At 35.3% G+C, this 24834-nt stretch overlaps 1 protein-coding gene across 10 annotated transcripts in view; it reads right to left on the bottom strand.

Annotated features, from left to right (window-relative positions):
- The window catches only part of ANKRD17 (ankyrin repeat domain 17), a 162440-nt gene that overhangs the window by 123529 nt on the left and 14077 nt on the right, over positions 1–24834 (bottom strand). The window contains exon 1 of one of the 10 annotated variants that reach the window (XM_043906502.1): positions 3047–6799. The exons of 8 other annotated variants lie outside the window; for them this stretch is intronic. In XM_043906502.1, coding sequence (XP_043762437.1) covers positions 3047–3100 — 54 coding nt within the window. In that variant the 5' untranslated portion in view covers positions 3101–6799. Of the gene's footprint in view, positions 1–3046; positions 6800–24834 lie in introns of those variants that run through there. One more of the 10 variants, XM_043906501.1, reaches the window with a different exon arrangement.

Here is a 24834-nt window from a genome sequence, read left to right as displayed (position 1 = left end):
CTGAGAAGCAATGATATAAGTTGAAATCAATCTTTTTCTGTTGTACTATAAGTTTTAGAAACTTACAGTATTTTACTCAAGACTGATGATCACCTAAAAATGTACACTAAATCCATGTAGGTACATACAATAAACAATCACAATTTAAAAGGTAAACCAAGGCCTTACAAGAATTAATCTGCACTAATTCACTAGCGATGTTGATTTTAAGTTTTCTCTTTATTAAGACTTAAATAAATAAAGGTACCTTGTAAAATGTATGATTCAAAATACCAAGTTATATTCAAAGACAGAAAAAAAGAAGGAATTCAGTGTTTAATGTAAATAACCAGAAATCTACATAAAATTCCAGATGCTTAATAAATAAGTCATACTGATAAAAATTATGGAAAAAAATTATGGTGATAAACTTAAAATGGCTTAATATTAGATATTATAATAAAATTATTACTGTGGTATATAGATGAACTTCATTATTCATTATTAGACATTTACACAATGAGTTAACTCATTAAAATTTTTTTCTAGGAAGTTCATTGTATAAAACATGCAGTATGAGGTACTTTAGAAAATGGTACATTTAGCTTCAGAGTTAGGAAGTTTATTAAACTTTTACTATTAGCGTTAGGTCATCGAGAGTACTTTTTTAAAAAAATACTTATTTGGCTGCATCAGGTCTTAGTTGCAGCATACAGGATCTTTAGTTATGAAATGCAAACTCTTAGTTGTGCACGTGGAATCTAGTTCCCTGACCAGGTATCGAACCTGGGGCTCCCTACATTAAGAGTGTGGCGTCTCAGCCGTGGGATCCTCAGGGATGTTCCCATTATGAGTACTTTTAATTTTTGAAAAGAAGACCATTTCATTACTAGTTGGAAATTTTTCACTTCTAGTCTGCCAGTAATTGACAAATACTCATTTAAGTAAAGTAAAATGAAATAAAGGCAAAACTACTCACTTAGTATGGTTTAATGTGACAGGTATATAGGAATCAAACTAAGAGAGAAAAATTAGGACAAACAATTAAAATTACAGAGAGTAAATAACCTCTGCAACTAACTAGTAACTAGGAACAAGTTAGGTAACGTAAAATCTTACCATGACATTAAACACTTTTAATGCTTTAGTGGGAATAATGAAAAGTCAATTTTTAAGGTAGTATTAGAAAAATTTATGCTTAAGGCACAACAATGCCCAAGTAGGTTTTTCCCAGAAAATAGACTTCTAAAATCTATTATATGCTAAAATTTTAAGTGACCAAAGAAAATGTCAGATGAACTTACTGAAATCTATAAGGTACACTTCTTTTAAAATTCAAAGCAAAAGTTTTAAAAAGCAAATAAAAATGTCCTCCTAGAACTTTATAAATAGACTTGTTTAATCTGAACCACTAATAGTCATGTGACCACTGCTAATTACAGAAGTTCCTCAATGAAAATATATATCACTATTTCTAAGTGGATAATTTACCATACCATTTCTAAGGAAACTCACTACTAGTATCAAAAAAAAAAAAAAAAAAAAAAGAGGAAAAGAATGGAAATTAACCAGAGAAGTCAACTCAGACAATAAGCTCTAAGGAGAGGGGGAAAGAGTATGTTGGCAGGTGTAAAGTTTTAAAAAGCAAATAAAAATGTCCTCCTAGAACTTTATAAATAGACTTGTTTAATCTGAACCACTAATAGTCATGTGACCACTGCTAATTACAGAAGTTCCTCAATGAAAATATATATCACTATTTCTAAGTGGATAATTTACCATACCATTTCTAAGGAAACTCACTACTAGTATCAAAAAAAAAAAAAAAGGAGGAAAAGAATGGAAATTAACCAGAGAAGTCAACTCAGACAATAAGCTCTAAGGAGAGGGGGAAAGAGTATGTTGGCAGGTGTCTGCAAGGAGCCAGATAACACAATAGCATCAGTTTTCACCCTGCAGAACCACCATGAGACTTGCTGCAATGTCAGCCCCGAGCACACTGAGGGACTCCAGAAAACGCTCATTGATCATGCAGCACTTTATAATGCGCATAGGCTTTTTCCTCCTGTTAACCCCGCCTGGCTGCCCTTTGCAGCTTCTTCTCCTAAGCCCTCTCCCCAGAACAAATTCTCTTCCCGAGGATAGTAAAATATTTAATAAATTATCTTAACAGTCTAAGTATTTGGAATATCACTCATCATCATTAAATCATCATAAAAATTAGCCAGTTTTTTTTAATGAGGAGGGAAAAACCCTACAGCCCCCAAAGTAAGAAAATGAGTTAAATATTTATATCCATAAATAAAAATATTTGATGGTATACTACATCTGAGGCCAAAACCAATTATAGTTTCACTTTGACATGTATTTCCTTGAACTGATTGATATGCAAATAGGTTCTGTAACACTAACACAAGGAGGAAAAAAGAGAAAATACAATTCAAATTTTCATGACTCAAAATGCAGATTTTTGTGAGCTCTCAAGCCCTGGTGCCTTAAATTTTACAGTTAACTGAATAATTTATTTTATAATAATCAAAGTCACATGAAAAGCTAGAACCAGAATGTACCAGCTAAATTAGGCAATTAGATTGATATATATGCTTAATTTTGCCCTAGAAACTAAAATAAGCAGTTGTTTTTAATAGTTAACTGCAAGCAAGAGTTGTGGGCTTAGATATGTAAATAAATTCTAAGACATATGACACTAAACCTACTCAAAGCTGCTTTGCAGACCCCACCTTCTAATGAGTTAATCTAAAGGTCACCACCAGCACCAGGCTTTTTATTAAGTCCAAAGCCCTCTCCTTCTTTATTTCCCCTTTCAAACATACATCTACAATTTACAAAACAGTAAGTTTAAACAGATTAATTCTAGACTTATTTAGTAATCGTGTGAACTAGACTGCCACATTCTCACACGGAATAAGGTCTGACCGTATCTTGCTTTTATGCTCTGCCTCTCTTTGCTCTCTCCTCTAATCTATTCATCTGTAAAATAATTCCGGCAGATAAGATTTCTTTGTTCAGATTTCAACTCTCGTTTCACTTACAAACCTAGCCCTACCTCAAGAATGTCTTCTAGGACATATGCTTCCATCTCGGCCGCTGTCTCCACCATGTTTTACCAAACTGCCATGTTTCCCACTGCACTGTGATTAGATCATTGCCAGCAGGAGCGCTCCTCTGTGTCAGCAAGGGAACAGGAAATGGAATGTTCTATTACATGCCTAAAGCAGCTTAGCTGTTCACTAGCCAGGCATCTACCACAAGAGCAGGGGTGACTCACTGTGTATTTTTTAAAGATACAGAAGCTCTATTCCAAAGCAAACTTCAGTCAAGTAATTTCAACAGACAAAACAGATACAGTCTCTTATATTTTACCATTTCAAATTTTAAAATTCTAAAATTTCAAAAAAGAAATAATAATGTATTTTTTAAAAAGCTGAAACACGTCTGGCTTCCTGGTTGAACAAAAGAGGTTGAAGTGGGTTACGTAGCAATTTATCCTTAGTAAAGCCTTGTAGTGAGATTAATGGCTGTATTAAATACACAAAGAGGGAGGCAAGGTGATATCAAATTAGGAATTTGTTACATCAGGCATATGCATTATATAATACAGATAGGAGTTGACTTGCAGGTGTTAAAAATAATACTGTAGCTTTTTAATGGTAATCTGGTATTCTATAAACTAATTGCTTGGAAATATCTAAGAGAAATGAGATTAATATTCAACAGATTCATAATCATTGAAGCAAGCCATAACACATCAAGGTTATATGCATTTCTAGAAATGCCTTTAACTTTACTTACTAACCAAAGAAATGGCCTCTCCCTTCCTTATAATAAATACTACAAAAGATTAAAATATTTCAGATGCATGAAATTTAGAAACACTGTTTCTGGATCATTAAATAGCAAATATGGTAGAGCTAATTTTGTATTATATTTACCACTGTAATACAGCCTCAGTTTAGTGAAATTATTGAGTTGACCATAAAGTTTGCTTGGGGCTTTCCATAATATCTTACAGAAAAACTCAAAACTTTTTGGTCAACCCAATACTCTGTCAAATTTCTTCCTTATGTAATCTAGAATATAGAAAACACAACAGGAAAGGAAAATGTTTTATGCTCTATTCTGTAGTATTAACAAAATAACCCTGCACTTTTAATAAGAGTGCCATACAAACTGAACTTGAAGTCATTACTCAATTAGGTTAACAACTTTAATTGTAACTCTAAGGTGAACAGTTCCTCTAGTCTAAATTTTTCTAACCTAACTAAAGAAAGTGAACTTTTTTAAAGGTAAGGAAAAAGGAAAAAATTAGAGGGAGTTATTATTAACACATATGGTCAAATCTAAGTGATGACATGAATGGCCTTTCCAGTAACGTCTCCTCAAAGTGATGTTATTTTTCAGTATAAACACCTTGCAACTTTCTTGGGCCTTAGTTTACTTATTTGTAGAATGTGACAACATGAACTCAACAATGGATTGCTGGGCATCCCTGATGACTCAGTGGTAAAAAGTCCACCTCTCAACGCAGGAGACATGCGATCCATCCCTCGTCCAGGAGGGTCCCACATGCCACAGAGCAACTGAGCCTGTGGACCACAACTACTGAGGCTGTGCTGTTACAGCCCAGGACCCAAAACGACTGAAGCCTGTGCACCCTAGAGCCGGTACTCCACAGCAAGAGCAATCACTGGAACGAGAAGCCTGTGCAGGCAACTGGAGAGCGGCCCCCACTGGCAGCAACTAGAGAAAAGCCCACACAGCCAAAAATAAAATAAACAATTCTTGAAAACAAACAAACAAAACCCAAAAATGTACTGTCTACTGTTTATCAGAAACTATCCTAGGTACAATCAACAAGACAAATCAAATTTCTTCTAAACAGGTATATATGAAGACTCAATGAGATACAGTATCTGCTCCTCAGTTTCTGATTATTTAGGAGACATTTTTACTGTGTCAGGCAATATACAAATCACTATTTTTTAAATAAGTTATTTAACCTTCATAATACCCTAGGTGATAATAATTGAAACTAGTAACATTAATAACTACCTTGTGCTTACCATATGTGATAAACTATTATAAGCGCTTTGTATATATTAACTCATTAAATCTCAATAAAAGAAAGGCAGGAACTATTATTATCTCCATTCTGGAAAATGGGGTTCAGAGAAATTAAGCAACTTTCCCAACTTACTCTCAATTAAGTTAACAAGCTAAGATTTGAACCCAGGTAACTGGCTCCAGAGTTTGTCCTCTGAACCACCTACTATACTTCCTCCAGATGATATGATCCTCATTTTACAGATAAGAAAATTAAGTTGCACACAGTACAGTTATAAAGCAGAGGTGAATTCAAACCCAGAATGGTCTGACTCCAAAGGATGTGTGAAATTAATGGAAAACAAATGATATTAAAAACATTTTCCCAAGATCATATATAGTGCTTACGTTTCTGTTTGGGAGCTTCTCAAAACAAAATAAAGTCCAGTGTAGAGACACAGCTTATGAAGAACTAGAACTGGCTCCCACTATTTCTCCTTTCAGTTCAGTCCGTTCCTTACCTCAAATAAATTGCCTCATCCTTAGATTAAGTCAACAACGAAGTTTCTTTCTCAAACCTTTTTCCAACAGAAGCAAGTAATGACAGATTTGAATTCAAGGAACTCATGTTCAAACACTCTTTATTTCCCGTAAGATAAGAATAGGCTTTCTAACTCTGACAAATCATCAGGCCGCTATGGTTCAAGTCAATCAAACCATTCACTGTCTCTCCTCTGTTCTAGGATTATACGGTGCTGCTCTTAAGCTTTTCTGACATTTACTGTTAAGTTTTTACTAATAAAGACGTCATTATAGCTTCCTTACAGAATTATAGATGTTTATATATCGTGTATCATGTCTCTCCCTTACAGATCACAAGCTTGATGAAAGCAGACAATGCTTTGTTTGCCAATGTATACCCAGGGCCAGCAGTCTCTGGCAGAGAGCAAGGATTTAAGTATTTGTTGATTAAATTAACAAATGCATGAATAAAGGAATCATCTGATACCCAGTTATGCATCCTAATCCCTTTATCTTATTTATTTTTGGCTGCAGTGGGTCTTCGTTGCTATGTGTGGGCTTTCTCTAGTTGTAGTCAGCGGAGGCTACTCTCTGTTGCAGTGCACAGGCTTCTCTTGTTGCAGAGCATGGGCTCTAGGGCAAGTGGGTTTAGAGCTGTGGCATACCCACGGCAGGTAGAATCGTCCCAGACTAGGGACTGAATTTGTGTCCTCTGCATTGGCAGGTGAATTCTTAACCACTGGACCATCAGGGAAGCTCTCCTAATCCCTTTTAAATTATTGCTACCACTAAGAATTACTTGTTCTGTGGTTATTATCTTTAGGCCATTGAAATAAGATATTAGAAATACTGAATTTAAACACAATCTACATTTAAGACTTTCTGTAATTCTTTGTTATACGGCAAAGTAATGATTTCTTAATTTTATTTTCTTGTTCTTTTGTTAATATGAGGACCTATGCCACAGCACAGGTTACTTTGGAGGAAAGGGTGTGTGAAAGGAGATTCATATACATGTGCTATAAGATCCTACATCCTAACAGTAAGCCAACTTCCTTCTAGTTCAACCACAATTTAAAGGCAAAAAAACCTGTTTCCCCATTTGCCTAAAATGGATTTTAAAATCTTTCATTTTCACCTAGGGCAAAAGCATTAAAGTAGAAATAAGAGCTAACCTACTAACAGTTATGCAAACAAACACAAACTAACAAATGTAACTTAAATCATAAAGGAGAATACTTAATACAGTAAGTTCCAAATGTCCAAAGTGAAGAGAAAAGCTTCTCATAAAAAGTAGAGGAAAATGACAGAAGAAGCTCAATAAATAGCAAGACTAAATAAAGGAATCTTCTGAAACTTACAGTTTTATTTAGGCCCAGCACTTATTTCTTTGAACAAGGAAAAAGAAAACCAAACACACACATACACATACACACACACACACAGAAATTTGTTGACAAGCAAGCAACCCTATTTTCTATGGTTTTGTTCCTCCACATAAACCATTGTGTTTTTTTCCAGTCAAATCTTTCTTGTAAAGTTCTGCTCCAATCAAATCTTTTCTTTTTTTTCTATTTAGGAAAAGGCAAGACTTTTCCAAAATTCACATTTTTAAACAAAACAAAGACACTTAATTGGTTGCAGCATAAATATGATTATTTCACCCATCTACATAAAAACAAACTAATAGAAAAAGAAAATCTGAACCAATCTCACCTCTTAAAATGTATGAAATGTAGTCATTACATCTCTATTTTTCTCTTTTTCTACTCTATTTCAGCAGAAGTATAAAATAGCCTGGACCAAGCATAACTGACATACATACATTAAAAAGTCAAACAGAATTTAAATTAAAAGGCTAACAAAATCTGGTCAAATTTCTGATAGCCTATTTACATTACTAAAATAACTATATATAACTATCTCTATAAATTTACCTTATATTTCTCCTACACCAATCATGCTATAATATGACTGGGGCTTTTTGATATATCTAATACTCCATAGTAATATTCTTTTCATTACCTTCATACATTACTTTCCTTTTCTTTAAACTATGGTTTTTATCTACAAAGCAATGCACAAACATAGAAAACATTCCTGTATAAAAGACAATATAGGAAGAAGTAAACCTATCTCTCACCAACCCCTAAAAGGCACAACTTGTGTATTCTTCCAGAAATAACCTACATATATGAAGCATATCTTAGTGCAAGGTTTTTTTTTATAAAAATGGAAGGATATTGTACATACTTTCCTACATCTCCATTTTAAAATGTAATATTCCATAATCGGTTCAGATTAGTATATCTCTGATTTTGATAGTTATTCAAATTTCACTAATAAAATCCTGTACTATAATCAGTTTCCCTTCGATGGGCATTTGTGTTGCTCCAGCATTTTGTAATACTACAATGAATATGCCCAACAAAAGGGCATACATACTCTGCATATACTTGAATATAACTGTACAGTAAATTTCTTGATGGAAACATGGATGTAAAACTATGTCATTGCTGAACTCTCAAACTACTAGGGTGGTACATTCTTCTGTCAGTCAATCAGTCATGTCCGACTCTTTGCTACCCCATGGATTGCAGTCCACCAGGCTCCTCTGTCCATGGAATTCTCCATGCAAGAATACTGGAGTGGGTAGCCATTCCCTTCTCCAGGGGATCTTTCCGACCCACAGATCAAATTGGGATCTCCTGCATTGCTGGCAGATTCTTTACCATCTGAGCCACATTCCTTTAGGACCTATTAAAACATAACTTTGGGGTCAGTAGTATATTTGGCTGACTCTGGTTCAGTATTCTCTTAGTCATCATATTCTCTCATGTACAGTTAAGGGAAATTAAAATGTTAAAGTAATCTAAAATGAGTTCAGACTAGTAAAACCAAGGGAAACACAAGCTGAATTCCATTACTTCTGTAAGTTGCTTGGTATTAAAACGGTAAATGGCAGGTTGCTCACTATTTTATGCCCTGTTCTGACACTCTCCCCTGGAAGAAAACATGTACAAAGATTAAGACAGAGGCATGACTAAGAGGAAGTGTTAAGGATGATATTCATGTGTCTCTGCTCTCTCTGCCCTATGCCTCAGTATGGTTTAAAAACTTTTGTACTAGCGAATGGTGGTATACAGTGTGGGGTAGTGTCATAGCCAACTTGACAATTTATTAATTACAAAATAACAATAAATCTCTAACTTAAAAAAAAACCCTGATCTTTAACTCTTTGACATAAATCACAGCAAGATACTCCATGACCCACATCCCAGAGTAATGGAACTAAAAAAAAAATAAATAAATGGGATCTTATTAAACTTAAAAGCTTTTGCACAGCAAAGGAAACCATAAACAGGATGAAAAGGCAATCCTCAGAATGGGAGAAAATAATTGCAAATGAAGCAACTGACAAAAGATTAACCTACAAAATATACAAGCAGCTCAGGCAGATCAACATCAGAAAAACAAACAACCCAGTCAAAAAATAGGCAGAAGACCTAAACAGACATTTCTCCAAAAAAAGACATACAGATGGCTAATAAACACGTGAAAAGATGCTCAGCATCACTCTAATTATTAGAGAAATGCAAATCAAAACTGCAATGAGGTATCACCTCACATTGGTCAGAATGGCCATCATCAAAAAATCTACAAACAATTAATGCTGGAGAGGATCTGAAGGAAAGGGAGCTCCGTACTGTTGGTGGGAATGTAAATTGATACAGCCACTATGGAGAACAGTACAGAGATTTCTTAAAGAAAAAGAACCAAGAATAAAACTACCATATGACCCAGCAACCCCACTATTTGGCAAATACCCTGAGAAAGCCACAATTCTAAAAGCCACATGTACCCCAATGCTCAGTGCAGCACTATCTACAATACCCAGGACATGGAAGCAACCAAGATGTCCACTGACTGATGAATGGATAAGGAAGTTGTGGTGCATATGTACCATGGAATATTACTCAGCCATGAAAATGGACATATCTGAGTCAGTTCTAGTGAAATGGATACACCTAGAGGCTGTTACACAGAGTGAAATTGGAAAAAGAAAAAGAAATATTGTACATTAATGCATATATGTGTAATTTAGAAAAATGGTACTATGAACCTATTTGTAGGGCAACAATAGAGTTGCAGACAAAAAGGAGAGACTTTTGACACAGAGCAGGAAGGAGACAGGGGGACAAATTCAGAGAATAGCATTGAAACATATACATTACCATGTGTAAAATAGATAGCAAGTGGGAATTTGCTCTATGATGAAGGAAGCTCAATTTGCTGCTCTGTGACCACCTAGAGGGGTGGGATGGGGAGGGAGGTCCATGAAGGAGGGGATATATGTAAACCCAAGGCTGATTCATGTTTATGTATGGCAAAAAACCAACACAACATTGTAAAGCAGTTATCCTTCAGTTAAAAAAAAACAACTTTATGTTGGGACTTCCTTGGCACCCAGTGGTTAAGAATTCACCTGCCAATGCAGGGTACACAGGTTTGATCCCTGGTCTGGGAACTACGATCCTACCCGCCTCAGAGCAACTGAGCCTGTGCTCTAGAGCCCATGCTCTGCAACGAGAGAAGTCACCTCAATGAGAAGCCTGCACACTGCAGCTAGAGAGTAACCCCGACGTGCCACAACCAGAGAAAGCCCGGGCACGGCAACGACGAGCCTGGGCCCTGCAACAAAGACCCAGAGCAGCCAAAAATAAAATAAATAAAATTATAAAAAAATAAAACTGACAAATTATCTAATTTTCTAAAAATTCTACTTCTGTTAAACACAAATCCCATCGAGGTTTAATGGATTCTTTAACTTAGTAAGTTGTGAAGTTTCTCCCAGAATATAGTATTATAAGGATTCTGCATATAATAATTCTGTATAATTCTTTGGGTACGTTCTTAGTAAACTAATAAAATAGTGTTAGTCTGCCTTCCACATTTACTTCAAACTATTCCTTTTGAAAGCATAAAATTCTAAAGTAATCCTTCCATCATTATTGGGAAAAGAATTGAATGCAAACTAAGAAAAAGATGATTTTTTATTAACACAGAGCATTAAACAGCTTCTCTCTCAGTCTCCTCACATATATCCCAGCTCTAATTTTGATGACAATATTTTAAAATAAGGATAACTAAAACTTCACCAGAACCTCCAAAATAAATGTTAACAGTTGGACAGGTTTTTAGATATGTGAGAAACAGCTAAAAGGCTTAGGTAACAAAGAATTAAATAAGAATATATAAAATTATACTCTGATACATAAAATCATGCAAAGACCATGCAGTAGTATATTCTAAACATGACAAAAAGTATGTATTTCTTAAATAAAATTTTTCTCAAGTCTAACACAATAAAAAGGCTCCAGCAAACATTTTTGGAAAGATCATTATAACTATCATTCATTTATACATTATTTACTGAGTGCTTACTAGGTGACAGGCTTTATACTACACAGTGGATATAGAATGACAAAGTAACTGTACCTTCAAGAGTCTATTATTTAGAAAAACTTGACCCTGATTCTTCATAAAGTTTACAATTAAAATCTTCAGTGATTTTTTCCATCTTCTCTGATAAATAGTTCCTTTCCATTTTTTTTAATCTAATTAATAAAACTCAAAACTCCACTCAGAACAGTACAAAAAGTATTATTGTATTTAAACAAATATTTCTTCCAGACGTAGATTCCATCCAGAACAGAACTGAATACAAGCACAGTCTTGTCCAAATATAAGGAATATACTAAGCAAAGTAAAAAACAAAGCAGCTTTCCCTCCTTTCACATCTGCAATTACAGTTATGCCTGCTGGACACTTGAATTTCTTGTCTCCACCCATGATGGGTCACACCATGAATTCATTCTTTCCTAGTATTTCACAATAGGGTCTAGTGATTAACATTTTCACTTTCATACAAAATTGATATGATATTTATTGTTTTTAGAGAACGTTCACCTCCCAAATTTGTCTGTACAACATTTCAAAAAGAAAAAACCAGTACACATATAACAGGAATAATTTCAATGTTTTCGGGTTTTGTTTCAAATAGGCTAAATCTATTGACAGTAAAGCACTCTCAATTTGGTGAGCAATACATTAAGTGCCCTATATTTAAAAGGAGTAAGTATCTACTTGCAAAATAAACTTACACCCTTCCCCCCACCACACACACACAGCCTACCTCCCTACCGCCACTCCACAGACACAGCGGTGGGGAGAGTAGAGAGGATGAGGACAAAAACACAAACAACAACAAATGACAAGCCCAAACCCAATTTTCTGAGTCGCCAATATCTACCTTTCTGAAGGACAACTATCCTACTCCAGGGGACATAACAAACAGTTCCAGGTCACTTACAATAGTATCAAAGGCATGGAAGATAATCAGGATGTAAAAACTATCCAAGCAACCTCATCCCTCTCTCTGGTTGCTTGATGGTCTGGAGTTGCTGGCAACAAGCTCCAATCAGTCTGCTTTGTCATGATGGCTGTTACCACTCTGCTGTTCCTGGCCTATCTCTTCACAACAAATCTTGAAAGGTCTGCCTGCACACAACTGCTACAAGTACTTTTTCAGATTCATAATCCATCTCCTAAGAAATGTATCGCATTCAATAGTCTATGTTCTCAAAAAACTAGGCCCAAAATTGCAAAGCGAGGTTCCTTTTCCACTAACCTGATCCTGACTAGAGATAGAGAATCTTCAGGGGTCTTCACAAAAGGAAAATCTCAGAGCATAATTGTGACATTCTAAAGTTTCCAAAGTGGATCTACAGACAGGATCCCAATACAAGCACCCTCATGCATACACACATATATTTACGTATGTGCGTATATATACACACATACATATATACACATATAAAAAATACTGATTTCATTCACTGTAACTGTGACTCTTTGGTCATCCTGAGGATATCCCACAACACAGCTACGTTAGAAGCAGTGTTAACCATTACTTTCAACTTCTCTCACCAATTTCAAATATTCAGTTTTACTACCAAATCACCAACAAAAACTAACACAATATAAGTAAATGGAAGTTAACATTTACAACTTTTATGTGTGTAACAGATAAACATTAGCATGTTTCATGAAATTACTACTGTATCTTATGAAAGCAAACTTAACCCACATTCATATCTTTCAAAAGGTCCCTCACCAATGGACAATTTCCATCCTCTTCAAGAACACGTATCACAACATCTCTCTGTGAAAGTAAGTAATAGTTTAAATGGTCGCCACTGAAAAACTAATAGCTTACAAAGTGTTTAAAAGTGTAACAGAACTGCCAAATATATTATGCTCAGGTAAACTCTCTCTTACACAAATTCCCTGATTTACAGTATAGTGCTTCGTTTTAAAAGTACTTCTCATAAAATATTTTAGAGTATATATTTGCATAACTTGATTTTTTTTTTTAGCACTTCAGCTTGCTTAGAAAACTACAAGTAATTTAAGTAGAATCATTATAATGTACATCAGTCTTAGGGTCTTTTGTATTTTATACTTTCAGTACTTAAAGACATATAATAGCATAAGATTTTATGATTTTTAAAATCAAATATGAAAAACATACAATTAGAAATACACTTCCCAAAATATGTTTCTGATGCAACACTCCTAAAATTAGGCTTTCAAAAAACATTTTACCTGTGTACAGTACAAACAGGATGCCAACCTATCTTTAAGTTGAAGTGGTATCAAAATAAAATTAACTCCTTCACTCAACAAGCACTGTCCAGTCAGGGACATAAGACCCATCTTTAGAAGGATAACAAAGGCCACTTCTATTCCCATCTTTCAACTCTTCCAGTTCTTCCAGAAGATAATCATGTCTCCAGTAGCTGTAATTCTCCCTGATCACATGACTTCCTTCTCATGGACAAACCATGCTTCTAATCCCAGTCTTCAGTATGTCAGAGAAAATGTCATTTTATTTAGGGCCATTGGTGGGAAGGACTCAAAATTTTCTAATACATCTAAATTTTTAACAACAAACATTTTTTTAAAAAAGAATCATGGAAATGAGTCCAGAATTGACATACAAAATCAAGACGTTAAGTCAGTCAAGAAACACTTACGCATCTTACATAAAAATATTCATATATTCTATGCAACTTCCCAATTTCCTGGAATTAATTTCATGTGTCTATTATTTCTACCTCACATAGTTTCTAAAAACTATGTGGTCCTGGAATGTCACTTTATAAATAAAAGTATAATTATCTAACTAGGTAAATATAACACATCTGCAATGTTTTCAATATTATAAATATAATGCATGAAGGTGGGATTTTTAAAAATTCAAAGGCTGCAAAGGCACAAGATGAACAGTAAGTCTTTTTGTTACTTGCCTACAATAAAATGGCAATACACTGTTACACTGTTAACTGATTTGTAGTGTGGTTACAAGCTTAACTTTAATATCTGTTAAGTTTCTGTTACTTGACTTCTGTTTCTTGATTTATTAATTTTCATGTGTTATCTATTGACCGCCCACTGAAGAAATGAACACTGACTCTTCCTTTGTTGCCCTCTATCTCACAATTGTAAGGGTTGTAACATTTTTTTATTTTGAAAGTTTATAACTATACTCCTTAATTATTTCACAACTATAATTAAGTCTATTTTACATATTTTCTAGGTTGATTCTAAAAACTAAAAATTAACTGCATTTATAACATGACTAGGTAAATCTAATCCCTGAAGGAAATGCAATTTTCTATCATTTAGACATTACTGGTTGAACCAGAGGTGTCCATGTAGTCTAAGCATTTTCTTCTAGTTCTCTTTAGTTCTTTTTGAAAGTCCAAGATTGCCACTGTAGCTACCAGTTTCCTCCCCTGACACTTCCCTACCACCATATCCTCTATCTTGGATTATATTTTCCATTGTATAATAATATCTCAAATATATTTATATAAGATACACAGTTTTTTCTAAGGATAAAAATGTACTTGTCTTCACATGATAAATAGCATTGTTAAGTATAAAAAATGTAGATCCAAATCTATTTTTCCCTAAATGGTGAAAATACTGCTTATCTTCAAGCATTCAGCATGGCTGCTAAGATTTCAGTTATTTGATTTTCCATTTTTTTATTCCTGTTCTCTGGCAGTTAACTGAGAATTTTCTTTTTATCCTTAGAGTTCTGAAATTTTTCCAGATGTGTCTAGATGCAGGTCTTTTTTCATTCATCCTGCGTGGTATTAGACGGGCTCCTTTAATCTGAAATTTGTTATCTTTCTTCGGCTCATGAAATTTCAATTATTTCTTTCAATATTTTTCTCCTTCCCACTTCCTGTACTTTACCTCTAGAACTAATGTTTACAGATGTGAAAACTTTGTACCTCTCCGTTTTTCCAGATCTTTTATTCTTCCACTTCATATCTAGAGTTCTTTGTCTTTAGCTCAAAATCAATAACCCAGTCTTGATTAATGCTAAATTGTTATTTAACCTATTCATTAACACTTATCATTGTAATTTTCAAAATCTTTTCTGGTTCTCTGCCACTTGATTTTCAGTGAAACTCTGATTAATCATTGCAACATGTTCTTAAATCTTAGTAAAATATGTATTACATTTTTTTTTCTTTGAAGTTTTCTTCGGAATTTGATCTGAGGTCAGGTGTTCTTTCATTCCTCTTAATCGTCTTCCATCTTGATTCTCAATTGTTTGTTTATATTGGCTTATAAAAGATCACTTTTGGGTTTCTCTGATGTTGTTCGGACTTGTTTTTGCAAATGGTGTCTCACTTAAATGGGAGTGTGATACTATATAAGTAGTCAGGGCATACAGATAAGCAGGCACCCCAGAAAGGTACCTAAACAAGAAGTCAAGCTTGCTGGGATCCACCAAAAGTGCTTTTCTCTGAAGAAGCAAGCTTCAGTGCCTCTGCTACTCTCAGACTCCAAGATCTCAGATGTCCTACTGAACTGTTAGTCTGCTTTCTTACAAGAGAGCAGTGCTTAGACTTCAGGCCTGAGGGCGGGCGCCACTGCCACCAGAGCTGTTTAGACTGGAGGGAGGGCAGGAGGGAGGTCCAACTAACCCAGCACTTTGGAAAGTAACTCTTTAAAAAACTCCTGATTATTACCCAATTACTACTGTTCTCTGTACTTGTTGACTCCAAGCCTGGAGCCTTTCCAAGGTTCCCCTAGGAAAACCTGAGCTTACCTCTGATATCTTGAGTTCCAGTTTCCTTTGAGATTTTGCTGTCAATGCGATCCCGTGAACTTTCTATCTTCTTCAAAATTTCTGGTCCTCTGATGGTACCTGTAGTGGACTGTGAACTGTAATTTTACTATTCAACATGCTTTATCCCCGGCCCACTTTTCTAGTAATATAATCCCTCATGTCTGTGGGGAAAATATTCCATGTGATTTGGGTAGAGGTGAGTCTTCCCAGCCACCACTGGCTAGAATATCCCAGCCCCCTCTCCTTTGGCAGCCATCTTTGCCTAGCTGAAAATAAAACTAATTCAAGAAGAAAAGGGAGACTAAAAATGTTGCAAGAAAACCAGTACTGAAAATATTATTCAAATCTGGACTTATCTATGCTAAAGTTGGATCTTATTCCCCACACACATCTGAGCACACACAAAGTTAAAGAGCTAATGAGGCCCTTTTGCTCCTCTCTAAGGTAGTTTGACAAATGTAATAACATCTGTTTCTTGCTTTTCAAAACTGTGGTTTAGTTCAATCCTTAAATAACCTAAGTGGGATGCTGGGAACAAAGAAAGTTAAAGGAATGCAATCAATGCACCATATTTAAAAGAAAAGTTAAGACAAAAACTGTAAAATAAGCCAGAAGAAGTCAAATTAAAATTTACAGTTTGGTATTAAACACAGAATGAGGAAATCACTATAAATATTAAGTACATCTTATCATTCCCTAAGACCTCTGTCATACCTATAGGGGAAAAAAAAGGCAGATACAAAAACCAGTTATCTCTCAACAAGTTTTTCCCCTCAGTCAAGACTCCAATGATTTCAAAAAGAACATGGAAGGAAAATTTGGTAGTGATTTAAAATGTTCTAATCTATTATATCCCCAAAGAAAATCCTTTGAAAGGTTATATAGTGTCAACCTCTGGAAGAAAAATTCTTTACCTTTGATATGATTATTTGGGGAGAGGTATGGAAGGAGTTGTTTACTTTTTAATTTTAGAGATGATAAAAAGCACAGAAGGTCATTGATCTCAATGGATGAAAGATGAAATCTGGTACTCTTCAGCTAATATAAATAATCCAAGGTTCAAAAACCTATGCCTCAAAAGTTTTATCCTACTGAAAAATCTGCAAAATATTGTATGAATATACTTAAGTACATGTGAGGGAGCATAGGTCCACAGTTTTCATCAGAATCTAACTAAAATCCAGGAGCTATAAAAGGTAAAGAAAACTGCTCCTGACTGTAAAAGAACAATGACGACTTCATTCAAATACTACATTTAACAGTTAAATACAAAAGCTCCAAGTAATGAATACCTCCAATATATAAAATAGTGTACTAGATGTTTACATTATCTCCATTCTTTAGAAAAAATTATTAGTTCCAATATGGATGAACAAAAGGAAGTTAAGTAGTAACTTTCCCAAAGTGACATAGTATTACAGAAGGATAGAAAAGCAAGTTTCCCACCTTGAATTAAATCTTTCTATACAATGTCCCCCACCTGCCCCCACTGCTCCAGGAGAAATATTGGAAAATAGAAGGCAATGGGTTATTTCAAAATGGAATGTAATATTATACTGGGCACAGAAATTGCCAGGTATTCACATGTCTAGGATTTAATGAAACTGGAATACCCTTCAATTGATATTTTTAGGTAAACTTCTGCTTCTAGAAGTGAGGTCAAGAAACCTTAGTATTTGATTAAGATTTCTGAATTTTAACATTGAAGACCCAATGAATGGGTCCTCTTGCTATTCTGTTCTTCTGAGCTCTGTGGGAAACAAAACGAAGTTTCTCATGCATGGAAGACAAAAAGCTGCAATACCAAGCCCATGTTTTTTATGTCTTGGGATACAAGATAATAAGAGAATCTGGTGATAAGGCTAAAGTAGGTAAGAACTTCTACATATGGAAAGACCTCCCACATACCTAAGACACGTTAACAACTTAAAATATATTCCAGAACTAGGCTCTGGCTAAGAGAACTCAGTATCAGAGTTTGGGTTGTAGCCAGAAAGCTGGGTCAAACAGTGGAGAGGATCTCAGACTGGGAGATGGTAACACTGGGCAGAGTAAGAAAAGCAAAGCAGGAAAGGTACAAATGAAAGACCAATCCACAAAGCGAGTGAGGGCTATGTTTCAAAGATTCTGAGGTTTAAGAAAACAGCATAGTCAGGTCTTTGCGTTATACTTTGCCATTTTATCTAGAACCACTGAATCACCTGCTAAGCTTACAGCAGGAAGTCATCGAAATATGGTTTGCTTCATCATTCCCAGAAAAGCAGATAAAAATAAGAAAAGGATGCTGCATTTCCCATTACTCTTATCTCTCCCTCTTTTTTAACAGTATGGTTAAGCAGTAAAAATTTTTAAATTCTGGAGGAACTGAAGAATATATTCTATTTAAGTACTAAAGATCTAATGAATTCTGAATATAATCCTAAAAGATCATCTAACCCATACAACTATCATTTGTAAAATCTTCACTACAGAATTGGAGAAGGGAATGGCAACCAACTCCAGTATTCTTGCCTGGAGAATTCTATGGACAGAGGAGCCTGGCAGGCTAGTCCACGGGGTCACAAAGAATAGGACATGACTGAGTGACTAATACTTCACTACAGAATCCCACTTCCTATGCTAACATTGACTCCACCTAAAATAAATTAATCCACATGCACAATTACAGCCAAAGAGTTTTACTGGCAATCTATGAATTCAATAAAATAATCAAATTAAATGGAGTTAGGAAAGAAAATAAGAGAGTCAAAATTTTTTTAATTATAGATCTTAAACTGTACTTTTTAAAAATAGCCAAACATACTACTAAACAGTAACCCAATTCACAATGCTCTCCATTATTCCTCAAACTTCAGTTTTAAACACTAGTATTTATGGAGACTGTTATAGTTCACAAAAGTTTTGACAGAGTGATCTCATCTGAACTTCCACCCAAAAGAAGGTATTATGATGTCCCTTTTTTTTTTTTTTCTCTTTGTACATGTTTTACTTTTCTTCTTTCCTTGGTTATGATGTCCCTTTTATGTGAGGCTCTGAGATTCAGCTTGCCTGTCACACTTACTTGACAGCATGAATTAAGACATGTAGTAAGTCTAAGACAGCGTGCTTCTCACTTCACATCTTAACAACTTATCTACAAGTTATGTATTTTGAATCGATGTTCCAGAAAAGGTACAGAATAGTATACTATTCACTCACAATCTATGAAATCCATCTCAAGATCACATGAATTTTGCTGAAGATGGACTCAGGGAAATAACAGGATGTAACAGAACAGAGCAACATTAACTACACTCCAGTGAAGTCTTTTTTTTTAAGGAGGTGGGGTGCAGTTCTATGGTGCTCTAACCAACTCTTAAACGTACCAGGACTATTACTACTTATGTATAATGACCCAGAGGTACATCATAAATTAGAAAAAGATGTCATTCACACAGATCTGTAAATAAGACCTAAATACAAGATAAAATGAGCTAGTGAGTTCTATAATTTATACCAAATATCTCTTGAGTCAATTATTAGGGAGATCAGGGAACAGAAGGGAAGCGCTGAACTATACCAGTTAAAAAAAAGCAGACTTTGATGTGAGACTGCTCATGTTTATATTCTATTTCCATCATTTACTGTGACCTTGAGCAAGTTATTCTTTTCCTTGATTTTTTTTCAACTACAAACTGTGGATAATAGTATTATCTACCTCTTACAGTTGTGAGGATTAAATAAGATACTATACATAATAATAGTTTATAGTAAGCACTCATTAAAATATTAGTTATTGGGGTTATAATTACCCAATGTGCTAAGTGTTATGAATACTTTCAGGAAAGAGGTGATGTTTTATCTGTCTCTTAATGGATAAAAGAGTTAATGGAGAGTGATATCCACAGAGACTAGATATTAATGGGGCTTGAGACCCAACATATGACATAGCACATCCTAAAACATACTAAACCACTAAAAAACCACTGTAGTTTAAAAAATACAGAGCTCATTCACATAATAAAATGTGAGTTATAGAAACAGACCCATGTACCTTTGGTCTAGCACTTTCACCACTGAAATAGATCCTAAAATACAAACATACACACACAGAGATACATATCAAAAAGAATCCACTGCAGTATTATTTGTAATGGAAGAACACTGGACAAAACCAAAACACTGGCTAAAACACTCAACAAAACCAGGGAAGTCACGATACCTGACAAGGGACCATTCCACAGCCACTAAGAGGAATAAGATAATCGATATGCGGATTTACCTGGGAAGAGTCTATGATAAGATTATTAATTTTAAAAAGAAAATTTCAGAATATCTATATAATGACTCCCTTTATATAAAACAAAAATTTGCTTACACAGATACATGTGCAGATATAAATGTGCAAATACATAGAAAGCCATGAAATCTATATGTTTAAGATTTATACCTTGGGGGTTTCCCTGGTGGCTCAATGGTGAAGAATTCGCCCATCAGGAAGATCCCCTGGTGAAGGAAATGGCAATTGACTAAAGTATTCTTGCCTGGGAAACCTCATGGACGGAGGAGCCTGGTGGGCTACAGGCCATGGGGTTGCAAAAGTGTCAGATGTGACTTGGCAACTAAAATCTATACCTTGGGCTATAGAAGAAGGGTGATTTGACTCATACTTTATCTTCCTCTACTGTTCAAATGTACAATTTATATTTACTACATGATTTAATAAAAACAGAAAGAAGATAATGCATACTCAGGGTTCTGCAGTGACCTAAGTGGGAAGGAAATTAAAAAAAGGGGGGATGGATCCAAAAAAGGGGGGATGGGGAAAGAGGGAAGAAAAAAAAAGCGATGTATGCATACATAGAGCTGAAGAAAAAAAGGCGATGTATGCATACATGTAGCTGATTCACTTTGCTGTACAGTAGAAACTGACATGACAGTGTGAGGCAATTATACTTCAATAAAAAAATAGAAAAAGATGAAAAAAAAAGATAATGCAATCTCCCTTTAAGAGTCCACCAACATTACACAAACAAAACAAACATCAGCCACAGTTCAGCAGCGTGGCTGCATACTTCAGCACAGGTTAATTTAAAGGGTTCAGTACAGTTAAGACTTGTCCCTCTCAGGTCATACAGCAGCTCTTCTGTTTTGGCATTTCCTAAACAGCAACTGCATAAGCATTAAATTATTCCTGGCTTATTTGAAATATATTTTTAAAATATTGAAACAAAACTAAAGAAGACTAGAATGATAATGCAAGAGAACTAAAACACATCCATAGTTTCTTGATCCTGCCCTAAAAGTGTATGGAGGTGTTCAAGTCCAAAGGCAGAGTAGTTAAGACTAGCAACATCACAAATCAGTAAGAACATGCTATAGATCCAGTGGGTTTCCCTGGTAGCTCAGCTGGTAAAGAGCACACCTGCAATGCAGGGAACCCCAGTTCGATTACTGGGTCAGGAAGATCCCCTGGTGAAGGGATAGGCTACACTCCAGTATTCTTGGGCTTCCCTGGTGGCTCAGATGGTAAAGAATCCGCCTGCAACGCGGGAGACCTGGGTTTGATCCCTGGGTTGGGAAGAATCCCTGGAGGAGGGCATGGCAACTCACTCCAGTATTCTTGCCTGGAGAATCCCCATGGACAGAGGAACCCGGTGGGCTACAGACACTGGGGTCGCAAAGAGTCAAACACGACAGCACACACAGATGCTGGTACCTTCCCTGGCAGCTCAGTAGTCCATGGAGTCATCAAGAGTCGGACACGACTTAGCGACTAAACAACAACACAGATGCTGGTGCTGAAAGGACCTTTACTTCTTTAGCAGAGATTTGGAAGAGAGGGAGGGAAGAAAGGAAAGAAAGAAGCCAAGCCTGCTTACAGGTTTACAGGAAGAAAAATATATATACATACATACATATATATACACATGTGGATTTAAAAAGACCGCTAAGTGAAGTGAAGAATATGGAAAATTACTTTGTTAACCATACAATCCTACGGATGTTAGCTACTTATTAAGAATTACAGGGAACTGCTTAGTGCTAACAACTAATTTTAAGGACCTTAAGCTTATACAAATGTAATACATATAAAGATGTACGTACTGAGCAGATATAATCCAGTCTATCGTTCTATTATTTAAACATATGAAATGAAAGACAATGAAATAGCTAAATCAACTGATTATTTGGAAACATAAGAATAAGTTCCTAACTTCCTCCAAAGTCAATATAAATTCAAATTACATGAATTAAATGTAAAATTAAGAGGCTCAATAGCCAAGAGGTAGAAGCAACTCAAATGTCCATCAATGGATGAATGGATAAAACAAAATGTAGTATATACATACAATGGAATATTTAGTCCTAGAATGGAAGGAAATACTGTCACATGATACAGCATGGATGAATCTTAAGTATATTATGCTAAATGAAATAAGTCAGTCACAAAAAGACAAGTACCATATGATTCTACTTATATGCAATATCTAAAGTAGTCAAAATAATAGAAACAGAAAGTAGAACATTGGCTGCCAGGCATTGGAGAAAAGGGAAATGGAAAACTGTTGTCCATTGAGTATAGAATTTCAGTTTTACAAGATGAAAAAGTTCCGCAGATCTACTACACAACAATGTGAATGTACATAACATTACTTAGCTGTACACATAAGTGGTTAAAATAATAAATTTTATGTTGTACTGGTAGCCACAATTATTTTAATTATAAAAAATTAAGAAGTACACACTAAATTACTTAAACCACTAAAGAATTACTTAACTATAAAGAGCTCAAATAAAGCACTTGATCAAACTTCTAGCAGCTCAATGGCAAAAAGTTAAAAATAAAACATATAAGGTTAAAAGGAAAAAAGCTACATATAAATTAAATCTGTAACGCACCATTTGTGTAAGACTGATGTAAGACTGAAATTATAGTTTCTCCCGGTAAGTTTAAAACTATAATATGAAATGAATAATCTCCATAGAAAATACAAATTAAAATGTTAATAAAATCAAACCCAACAGAATGTTAAAACTACATCATAATAAGCATTTCAAACACAGTTTAATATTAGTAAATTTATTATTGCAAATTCACTATATGAATAGCTTGGGAGGGGGAAGAAAGAAAAAATTATCTTTTCAATAGATGGCAAAAAGCTTTTGATAAAATTCAGTATACCTTTTCTGATAATATTTAGTAGGGTAAGAGAAAGAGATATACTAAATTGATAAAGTGAAAGTGTTAGTTGCTCCGTTGTGTCTGACTCTTTGCAACACCATAGACTGTAGCTCACCAGGCTTCTCAGCTTCTCTGTGCATGGAATTCTCCAAGCAAGACTACTTCAGGGTTTAGCCTTTCTTCTCCAGGGGATCTTTCTGACTCAGGGAACGACCCAGGTCTCCTGAATTGCATGCAGACACTTTACTGTCTGAGACACCAGGGAAGCTCATAAAGAATGGAGCGTGTGCGTGCATGCATGCTCAGTCACTCAGTTGTGCCCAACTCTGCGACTCATGGACTGTAGCCTACCAGGCTCCTCTGTCCATGGTTTTCCAGGCAAGAATCCTGGAGTGGGTTGCCATTTCCTTTTTTTTTTTTTTTAATTAGTTGGAGGCCATTTCCTATTTCAGGGGTCTTCCTGACTCAGGGATCGAATCCATGTCTCCTGCGACTCCTGCACTGGCAGGAGGGTTCTTTACCACTAGCGCCACCTAGGAAGCCAAAATTAATATAGGATTATACCTGGAGACCAAACAGCACTCCCATTACAAGGGAAAGATAAAGATAGCCTATATTACTTCTTATTCAGCATTTTGGGAGTGTTCGAAAGTGATGCAATAAGAAAGGAAAAACCACAGATGTACATACTGAAAAAGAGAAGACAGTCATTACTGGACTCAATATAGCATTTTAGTCAAAAAACAAAAAAAACTGACTTAGAAGAATTAAGTTTAGTGGCCATATACACAAAGGTCAAAATATTAAAATCAATACGTTCCTAGACTCCGAAAATAACTAAATTAGAAAGCATAACAGAAGAAAAAAACACCACTCAAGATAGCAATAAGAACTATAAATAATTTGGAATAAACTCCACAACAACTGTGTAAAACTTACCTGAAAACTGTAAAATTTTATTAAAGATATTAGACAAAGGACCTGAAAAATAGAGCCCTGCTGTACTTCCAAGGTAGGAATGTTTCATACTGTACATCTATCTCTCCTCAAATTAATCCAAATTTCAATGTGTTTCAATCAAAATCTCAATAGGCATATTTAATGACAATTTACAAAAGCCATCTGACAAGTTAAACACACAATATCCCAAATTCTTGAAGATCAATAAGGAAGAACTGCCTCTAAGACATGTTAACACATTAGGCTGAACCACAGAAATCGTATTTTTGATGACTTGTGATGTACAAAAAACAATTTCAAAAGGTGCAACCTAACAGCTAAAACTGATATGGACATATGAATAAAACAAATAGCTGTTAGGAATTTGGAGATGTTAAAACACTCAAACTCCTCCACTCTTATCACCCACAAGAAACAGATAGGAGTCCACTGAAGTATTTAATACTAATTCAGCTTTGTCAAAGAGCAACAGAGCTTTCTATTTCTCACCCCAGTTAAATCTACACAGGTACACGCAGAAAACTGAAAGGGAAGGTGGAAAAAAGGAGGGGAGAAAAGGTCCTGTGAACAATCCTATACAGAGAAGGATATCTAAGGTGAAACCTAAAAGACGAGAAGAAATGAAGGGCCAAGTGAAGACCATCCTGGAAAGAAAGTAAACAGACCCCAAGTGAGAAAGTCCACATGTTCTAAGCAAAAGGTCAGTGTGATTAGAATGCACTGAAAGTGATACAAAATGAGGCTGGAACAATGAGGAGTAGGGCATACAAAACCTTACAGCCAAGCTAGAAGTTTGGGCTTTAAGAGCAACGAGAAGTCAAATAAGAATTTACATTTCAGAAAGACTAGCCTAAATGTTGCCTGAATAGTAAGTGGAATATGGTAGACAGGAGGAAACAGCAAGATCAAATTAGGAAGCTGCTGTATG

Source organism: Cervus elaphus, chromosome 6 (assembly GCF_910594005.1).
Source record: "Cervus elaphus chromosome 6, mCerEla1.1, whole genome shotgun sequence".
Lineage (NCBI taxonomy): Eukaryota > Metazoa > Chordata > Mammalia > Artiodactyla > Cervidae > Cervus > Cervus elaphus.
Note: the sequence above shows the minus strand (reverse complement) of the source record. Positions and strands in the feature narration are given on the sequence as shown.